Source organism: Chenopodium quinoa, unplaced genomic scaffold, assembly GCF_001683475.1.
Source record: "Chenopodium quinoa cultivar QQ74 unplaced genomic scaffold, ASM168347v1, whole genome shotgun sequence".
Classification (NCBI taxonomy): Eukaryota; Viridiplantae; Streptophyta; class Magnoliopsida; order Caryophyllales; family Amaranthaceae; genus Chenopodium; species Chenopodium quinoa.
In genome coordinates this window covers 635,409-645,565 of record NW_018744603.1, presented here as the reverse complement: position 1 = coordinate 645,565, position 10,157 = coordinate 635,409, and the positions used below count along the sequence as shown (strand labels likewise).

The window sequence follows — 10,157 nt, the reverse complement described above, 5'->3', positions numbered from 1 at the left end:
CACTTTTTGTGTAGCATTTTTATAAGGGTTTGTTTGAGATCATTTTTTTAATTTTCAGTTTCCTATTTTTTTTTTGAAAATCAAAAACCAAAAATAGAAAACAAGAAAAGGGTGTTTTCACTTTTCTTTTGTCAGTTTACAAAATTATCATGATTTTAATAAGTTTATATAATGATTAATTATGGGACATATATGACATACTTTTAAAAAAAGAAAACCACAACAATGCCAAACGAACCCTAAGTTGTCTATTTTGTGTTCTACTCCGTATTCCGCTCCGTTTGTATTTTCTTAATATTTTAGATAGTTTTCATAATTTTGGATGCTTTTGGAGAGGTTTTAGAAGAATCAGACATTGAAAAGATGAAATGTTGATGAATTGAAGTCTTAAAGGTATGTGTTTGTGGAAGCTTAGGTTGAGATTTATATGCATGAGGAATGATAATAGAAAGACGGTTACTGTGCAAATGGATTTGGGTTAGAAATGAAGAAAATGATGGTTACAAAGTGTAGAGAATGACCTTTAATTTGTTCACTCTTTTGATGATTAGCATCCTAGTTAGCTTCTATATACATGTTGCAAAACATACCAACATCCCCATAGTTTCTCCTCTTATAGGCCATGTTTGGTAATTAGAGTTTTGACAAAAAAATGAGCTTATTTGACCAAGTTAGAGGTTTTACTACATAAATCATCTAATTTGGTTGTTTGGTAAAAGAGCTTTTTAAATGAGCCAATTGAGGCAAATAAGCTAATTTGTAAAACGCTAAAAAATAGAGTTTTTTAGATTAGCTTATTGAGTAATGGATGTCAAAAGATAATTTTATCCTAAAAGTTACTCTAATTCACATTATTGCCCTCCCAATTTCTTACCCTAGTCAAGTACGAGTAAAAAAAATTATCAATGTCCTAAATTGTCATTTTATATATTCAACTAACAAACAACTACAAATAATAAGCTAATATTACCAAACAACTCTACAAAAAACCTCTTATAAATCAGCTAGTCAAAACAACTAATGCAACCAGTTAGTCAAAACAGCTAATGCAATTAGCGCTTACCAATCTGCTAACCGGTAATTACCAAACATGGCCATAGTCTTCCTAATAAAAAGCATATGATGATGATGTGATAACTATCCTCCAAATATCCCATTGTTGTAATCCGAAATTTTTGCTATCTCTTCCAAAAATGCTTAATTACATTTCCATTTTTTTTTCTCCTTTCTTTCGCATTTCAAATCTTCTCTCCTCAATTTTCAATTCAATTACTGTTATTTTTTTTAGGAGAGAATAATCCCCCAAATTAAAATGGACGGCATTAAAGGGCTCTTAAGAATCAAAGTTCGTCGAGGGGTCAACCTCGCTATTCGCGACACTTTTAGCAGCGACCCTTATGTCGTCATTACTAGAGCTGTCAAAAGCTGACCCGACCCGAAATACCGACCCGGACCCGATTATTAACCGACCCGTTTAAACCCGTAAAAATGATGACCCGAACCCGACTTGACCCGACCTGAAACCAACCCTAAACACGAATTAACCCGATTATTTGAGACCCGAACCTGAACATGAACCGACCTGGAGATGACCCGACCCAAATATAACCCGTAAAATATTGACTTGAACCGAACCCGACCTTAACCGAAATTGACCCAAACCCGATTAAACCCGTCAAAACCCGAATTTAACCCGACCTGAATTCAACCCGACCTATTCCTAACCCGACCCGAATTCAACCCAACCAATTCCTAACCCGACCCAAATTTAACCCGACCTATTACTAACCCGACCCGAATTTAACCCGACATATTACTAACTCGATACGAACTTTAACCCGACATATTACTAACTCGATCCGAACTTTAACCCGACCTATTACTAACCCGACCCGAATTTAACCCGACCTATTACTAAACCCGGACTTCAACCCGATTTGTTATTGACCTGACCTGAAATCAACTCAACTTGTTATTTTATACATCTTTATTATTGTAGATCGGATACTGAATAAAGATATATGCTATATATATTCTAAGCTACTCGTTTTGTCGAAACTTTGTCATCTGATGACTATATATACTTCAGATTTTTGTTCGAAACAATAATGTATCTTATATTTAAACAAAGTAATAGTTTTTACCAAGCCTTTCAATTCTTTTAGTTTAATGAACAATCATTGAAATGTAAACAATATAATAGGCAAATAAGATTAAGTAAAAAAAATAATGAATGCATATTTTAGGAAAGAATCAACCAATAACTAAAAAAAATAAAATTATATATGACATGCGCATCTTCAACAATGGGGTTATCATCTACAGTTTATTCAAAAATGATTGGCTACCAACATTCGTACCAGACTTGATCAGCAAATACATCTTTTGAATTGCTTTGTAATACAAATACATTGTAATTCTAACTATCCTATTTAATTAAATCAATTGTTGTTGCCGATTTCATTGATTTCGTGTCATAAATCCTCAATCTTGTGGCTTGATCAGTGAATAGTTTTAGTGGGTAATAACTTGTAAGCAGGGGGTTGAAGGTGGAGAACCACTAGTCTCTGCCACACTACACTTACTACACCAAAAAGGTAGAGTATTGTGTAAACCAGCAGACCACCAGACCAATTCCAACTTCCAATAGACCACCAGCAGCAAAGAGACACCACACCAACTCAAACCAAAAGCCAGCAGCAGCTGACACACACACGCAGGCAGCAGAAGAGAGGACAGCCAGCAAGAAACCCAGAACAGAAGGCACAGCTAGAGCTGTCAACAGCAGATAAACAGCCTGCGAAACACACATACCACTTCCTAACAGGGCAGCCAACAGCAAGAGCCAGCAGCCCCACAAACAGGAAGACAGAAGCCAACAAGCAGCTACAGCAGCAAACAGCGACACATCACATCAACAACAAGGCAGAAGACAAAAACATCAACCAGTACACCTTGCAACACACTACAGGCAGCAGTAAAGACAGGCATAAAGCAAACAAGCAAGAAGCACACAACACAGAACACACCAGCGGCCTGAACCAACATACAACAACTAGCACCTCTAGACACCACACCAGCAAGCTTGCAACAACAAAAAGCACACAAAAACGACCATTGATAAACCAGGCAGCAAGCAAGCAGCAACAACACTTCCAGCATGACAACCACAGCACAAACAGAACCAGCAAGAACCAACCCAGCAAGGATCAGACTTTAGCAGAGCACTAGCAAGAAACATCAGCTGTCAGAAATAATAAGAAGACAGAAACAACCAAAGCAGACCAGAAATTCAGCACTTGTTGTTCTTCCACAAAACTTTACTGTTGCAATATTCAATGTACAAAATATCAGCAAGAAATTCATAATATGCCATAGATAAGAAGCAAGAGACTAGAAAAATATAGCCATTTTTTTCATGATCTTTGATTGTAAAAAGAGTAAGTGAAGCAAAAAAAAGCTCAAATGATAGCAATTCTTCATCACCAAAACAAGGTGGTTACAATTGAACAAGTACATAAACTAAGTAAAGAGTTTAAACTAAAATGCTGAAAAAGACAATAAGGCTCAAGCAGGCAGCATGCTTTATTAATTTGAGGTTTTAAACCAGTGAGCAAATGAGGGCGAGTGACATCCACCTGCAAAAAGATAAGCAAACAAATAAGAGAGTAAGAGACATAATAGTGTTATAGTGATTAAAAAAACATTACATTCATTTTCAAAAACTCAAATAACCACGAGTAGTACAAGCTGTCCATACATCACAAGTCAAGGACAATTTACTTGTTAAGGCCTTAAACGTATTACGAACATATTGCTTTAACACATCATGCTCTGTCATGCACCATTTCAATATTGTGTTTCTAGAAATAGTTCTAACCTTGGAATTCAAATATGTATGCAATTCCCTAAACCCCTCATGTTCAACAATACTTAAAGAATAACCATGCTTCAATATAGCTCTAGCAAATAACTTACAGTATTCTTTTTGGTCAAATTAAGATGCATTAGACTTATCAGACTTATCTGAATCTTTATATAGTGGGCACTTATCAAGGTGTCTCTTTAGATTAGACGTACCAGTTGAACCACTATGTTTCTGGACTAGTCTTTTGCAAAACTTGCATGCAGCATGTTCACCATTAATCTCAAAATTCTGCCAAATAGGAGATCGCTTTCCTTGAAAAGGAGATATTGATTGATGGGGTTCAGGTGTTGGGGTAGCATTTCCAACACTCATGCATGTATTTGATGCTTGCTCAAACTCGAAATCACCCACTACACCAAACAATCAGGCAAAGATTAGGAGTTAGATCAATAAAAATGCATAATTTATTATACTACTTTGTAATAAAGAGAATTTTGAAATATATTTTGTAATAGTAAGACATATGATTGCCAATATTTTGTTCTACTCTTAATTCATACATAGTACTTAGTAAAAGAGACACACAACACCTATAATCGAGCAACTGTGACAGCAAAACCAGAAACTTATAAATCTGGCGATTCTTTTTTTTTTTCTTTTTTTTTTGATCTAATCTGGCGATTCTATATACATGCAAATCAATTAATTTTTGCCAATTACTTTACAATGGCATATAGTATAAGATTGATACATTAAATTTCACGTTTTATTGTTTCTGAATCACTATCTCCTTAACTGAAGCATATAAATGGAATCTGCAAAATTTAATTAGAATGAACCATACCTCTTTCAGCTGCGTAATCAAATCCATCCTCCGCCATGATAGTTTGACCCCTTTAACACCATAACATATTAACAAATTAAACCCCTAAAAATTATCAAGAACATCTAAATCTAAAAATTTGCCCTAAACGTTTTAATCCCTAAATATATTTAAAATCAAAATGCTAAGCATAATATTAAAATGTAAAATTAACAAATTATTTAAAATCAAAATGCTAAGCATAATATTAAAATGTAAAATTGGACTGATTACCACTCCTTGACTCCTTGTTGAAGGTAGAATACGGGAGTGAGATTTGAGATTGAGAGTGGAATTGTGTGAGTCTAAGAGAGGCCGAACAGTGGTGAATTATAGCCATGAGTGGATCTCTGAATTTTAGTATATTAGGAAAGCTAGATTGTAATGGCGGAAATGGCGAGATTTGCGCTGAGAATTTTAGTATATTAGGAGTTCTACGCTCTAATGAAGGTGATAATTTGAAGTTTGAGAGTGAATTACTGATGATTGAATTGAACGCTCTAATCACTCTTTTTCCTTTTTATATATTTTTTTTATTTTGTTACCTAATTAAGTCGTAAACTATCACATTTTTCTCCAAATAATATTATGTCATATTTTTTCCCCTAATTATATGAGTTATTTTCCTATTTAAGCTTATTCAAATATTTTCAATAAAATTCTCTATTATTTGTATTACAATTCTCTAGTAATTACGATTTACGAATACTACTACTTTTTATATGCAAGTTCATTATATATTTCAATTAAACAATTATGGTGTACGAACACTACTACTATATAGGCGCATGTGCATTAATGTAGTCAATTACGGTTTACAAATACAATTTGACCTTAGGCTTGTTTGTTTTATCCTATATTTTATATATAAAAAAAAATCAAAAAAAAAGTTAAAAAAAAAATAATAATTTCGAATAATGATTGAATTGAATGTGATAATGATTGAATAAGATGATAATCTGACCCACATAATTTACCTGTACCCGATCATGACTTGACTTGTTTGTACTCGAGAAAGTGGTGACTCAAACAAGAGTTGTTAAAAGGCTTTTATTGATCTTTTATTTTTCTAATTTTATTATTCATTTGCCTATTTAATCTTATTTAAAAAAAATGCCATTAAAAAAAACGTGAACTCGGATATGAACTTATAAAAAATAAATAGGTTTAGATAATTTCAAATAAAATAAGTTTAGAAAAAAAATTGTTGTATTTTAATTTATCTAAACTAAACTTATTTTATCCGAATTTATATGAACTTATTGTATTTTATCAAAACAAGTCATCTCGGATATGAACTTATCTGAAATTGTTATCCCTACAATGAGTGGAAACAATGTGAATAGATTAGAATAGGGTTTGAACTTATCTTCTAAAAATCTAAATTAAACCTTATCTTATCTAGTTTTATTAGAATTTAACTTATCTGAAATTATTTCTCTTATAATAAGCGAAGTAATTGATAATGAGTCAACGTGAATGTCATTACATACGCTGTTAACAAACCGACCCAGAAAATGTACCCAAACCTGATATGACTAGACCTGAAATCAACCCGATACCCAGATTAACCCAATATTTGAGATCCGAACCCGAACATGACCCGACTTGTAAATGACCCGACCTGATTGTAACCCGCAAATAATCGACTTGAACTGAACCCGACTTGTACCCGAACATGACCCGACCTGATTGTAACCCGCAAATAATCAACTTGAACCGAACCCAACTTGAACCCGGGAATGACCCGACCTGATTATAACCCGCAAATTATATGACTTGAACCGAACCCGACTCAAACCCGAGATTGACCCGACCTGGTTATAACCCGCAAATTATTGACTTGAACCGAACCCGACTCGAACCCGAAAATGACCCTAACCCGTTTTAACCCGTGAAAACCCGAATTAAACCCGACCTATTATTCACCCGACCCGAATGTAACCCGACCTGTTATTAACCCGACCTAAACCCGACCCAAACCCGAAAAGATGTATGACCCGACGTTACCCGACTCAAGCATGACCCAACCCGAACCCGACCCGTAAAGATTATGACATTAACCCAAAATTAACCGACCCGAGTTGACCCGACCCACACTAACCCAATCCAAACCCTACCCGTTTACCCGAATTGACAGCTCTAGTCATTACCATGGGTTCGCAGGTCTGTAACTTTTTTTTTTTCTAATTTACAATGTCAATTTGATGATATGTACGAATCATTCAATCAATTAAATCCTTGATTCCGAAGTCGGATGATATTCAAAATTCAAAACCTTAATCCTTTACTATTATTATTGTTTATTATAATTTATTTAGCAATTATGACAGAGTATAACCATCACCTTAAACTTTTGGTTGAATTGGTCCACTAACATGGTATTAGAGTCAGCGTGACACAAACATTATGGGTTCGAATTTCATCCGCCCCTTCTTTAAAGTATAGGTACGGGTGCAGCTTAAACTTTTGGTTGAGTTAGTCCACTGACAAATTAGCATTCTACAAGCTTAATATTGATGTTAAGATATGTCTTGCCCTTAATTTTTTTTGAAATTAAAACCTGCTTTTCCATTAACTTATTTTTGGGTTAGGAATGTTGAGAAATTCATCAGATTTATTTTCTCAAATAATTTAAATAAGTTAATTATGTTATAAAGATAGCCAGCATATTCCTCTACAAAGTGAGAAAATTTCTATGTCTACACCCATAGGGTTACGGCATCTACGCCACCTACTATATACTTTGTATATTGCGTATATTGTAATTTTATAAAGTTATAATGTTAGTCCTATATGAAATCAATCACATAAAATAAATAAAGAAGAATATTTGAAATCTAACATTAAATTACAAAATAATTCATAATTAGTTTATCTTACTTGTGATTAAGTTTTTTGATTTTTTTTTTTTTAAAGCGTAAGTCATAATTACAAAATTCAAGGTAGAGATTTCTTTATTTAGAGTCATGTCGTCAAATTTTAACCAATTAATTCCAAAAAAATTAAAAAAATGGAACATGTTCAATATGGGTATATCTTTTTGAAATGCCTAAATAGAATATGAGATTAACATTATAAAACGAAGGGAGAAATTTATCAATCATGCATTAGATATTTAGATAATTTGTTTTTGAGTGCAAGGAATGAAATACTAACTTACTGTATTCAATGGATTAAATACCTTTGTATGTTATCACTAGGATGCTCCAAAAAATAATCACATCTCAGTTTCCTTTGTTTGGTTTGTGTAGAGTGTAAAGACTCAAGTGATAAAAAAGAATTGTAACCCAGAGTGGAATGATGTTCTTACACTTTCAGTGACTAATCCAAATATACCCATCAAGCTAGTAAGTAATTCCTTCTTTTGATGAACCATTCATAACTCTATGTTTTTAATGACTTAAATACATGTTTCTTTTGGACTAGTATGTTCTGATACAATGATACTTGTGGTTCATTGTTTTAACCACCAATCACTAGTGAGTGTCCTGGGCGTTACCCCGGAATACTACTTATATAGTTGTGCAAGTGTTAATTTTTAAAAACATTTAATAGTGCGTATGTAGTATGTATATTCCACACTTTTATAGTACAACATTATTTATTGTGCAACATTAAAGTATAATCGACTATTTGCTCAGATAGTTAACAATAACATTTCTTCAAGAATGATGTTGTTGGTAGTGCAGATGATGTGGCGTATTGAGGTAGCATAATAAAGAGTTGAGTGAGTGATGTGGCGTAGTAAGGGGGTCTACGTAGTGTATAGACGTTTTTAGAAATGCCTTTTAATATGTTAACAATTTTAGAAACGCCTTTTAATATATTAGTATAGATTTTTGGTGAATACTTTATTAGGAATGTTGAAAAACTTTTGAAAAATAGACTATTTCATTTGCGTGTAAGGTCATGTTCACTTCAGATCACTTTATGTTTGCTGAAATGGAAGTAATTTTACTGATGTATAATTTTTACTTATTCTCTATTATATAATTGTATAACTTTTTTTACTGATTTTCTATTATATTTCTATTTAAAATTACTGATTAACGTGGGAAAAAAAGAAGGAAAATACATTTTTTAAACATCACATGCAATTCACATGATAGTCAACACCGAAAAAGTGAAGTCAGCGGTCATATTTTAATGTCAAGGTCTCTTAGACTTTTTTCACTACTTTGAACGTATACGGTCCTTTTTTACAAAAAAGTTGAACATATAAGTACCTTTTGGACAATTTTCCCAATCTTTGAGAATGTTTGATGACATTTCCCAATTTTCGAAGGTGATGGTTGGTAATGCACTTCAGTTTGTTGCAGGCTGTTTATGACCATGATACGTTCACTAAACATGATAGAATGGGTGATGCTACAATTGATATTAGACCATATATTGAGTGTATGCAAATGGGATTAGGAGAACTTCCCATTGGAACTGCTGCAAAAAAGTTGCAGCCTAATGAGAATAATTGTCTCGCCGATGAAAGTAAGATCGTTTGGACAGGTAATGGTAAAATGGTTCAGGACATGATTCTTAAGCTTCAACATGTAGAGAGGGGAAAGTTACAAATTCAGCTTGAGTGGCTTGATCTTCCAGGTAATAAAGGATGACATTCTTGATGTATGCGTGCTACTCTAAAGTGTGACAAGAATTTTGAGGAATTTTTATTCGATGTTTTGATATTGCTATTGTATAATGAAAATTCTACAGTAGTTATTTGAAAAATATAATTCGGTATTGCTATTGTATAAAGTGTTATGATTGTATCATACTCACAACTATGTTATGTGAACAAGGGAACATCTCAAACTTGTATATATTGTTTGTTTTTATTTTCTATTATATTATTTTAACATTAATTTAAGGTAAAATATTTGGTTAAGTTCTAAATTATAGAACTTGAATTTATAAATTGAAATAAATATTATCTCATTCATCGGATAGTTAGATAAAATCATTAAATCAAAATATATTTTTTAATTTCTAATTATTTGTTAAAATGATATAAATCCTAATGTAAAAGATAATTTTTGTTTTTTTTTCATAATTTAAATCTTAAATTATTATTTTTTGTTTTCAATTCTCAAATTTCATTTGTTAATATCTTAAATGGAGACTGAAAATTAAAATTCTAAATTAATATATAAATCTAATTTTTCATTGGTCAAAATATTACTTTTTCTTATGTGGCGTGCGATGCACGAATTTTTACATACATTTTGTATATAAATATTTTTTTGGTGGATTATATCATCAGATATTTACATAAAACCATTAACATCGAATGATAATTTATATTTTTTAAATATCAAAATATAATTTTAAGTTTTTTAAATAATATAAATCCTAATATCTAAAGATTAGTTTTAGTTTTGTAACAAAATAAAAAGGATAAAATTTAGTGTTCTTAAAAAATAAAAATCC

General features: G+C 32.3%; 1 protein-coding gene across 1 annotated transcript; it reads left to right on the top strand.

Moving 5' to 3' along the window:
- Nucleotides 1–1,312: 1,312 nt before the first annotated feature.
- On the top strand, nucleotides 1,313–9,720 carry LOC110699925 (protein C2-DOMAIN ABA-RELATED 7-like). The gene is made up of 3 exons (XM_021877422.1): nucleotides 1,313–1,417; nucleotides 7,985–8,080; nucleotides 9,053–9,720. Exons 1-3 carry the CDS (start codon nucleotides 1,313–1,315, stop codon nucleotides 9,341–9,343), a joined length of 492 nt encoding a protein of 163 aa, XP_021733114.1. The 3' UTR covers nucleotides 9,344–9,720.
- The last annotated feature ends 437 nt before the right edge of the window (nucleotides 9,721–10,157 follow it).

What these genes read in the sequence shown, in the direction of transcription:
- LOC110699925 (XM_021877422.1), top strand. Translation starts at nt 1,313, where the DNA reads ATGGACGGCATTAAAGGGCTCTTAAGAATCAAAGTTCGTCGAGGGGTC. An exon ending in ATGTCGTCATTACTAGAGCT is followed by an intron (nt 1,418 to 7,984) that starts GTCAAAAGCTGA and finishes TGGTTTGTGTAG; the next exon opens with AGTGTAAAGACTCAAGTGAT. An exon ending in CAAATATACCCATCAAGCTA is followed by an intron (nt 8,081 to 9,052) that starts GTAAGTAATTCC and finishes AGTTTGTTGCAG; the next exon opens with GCTGTTTATGACCATGATAC.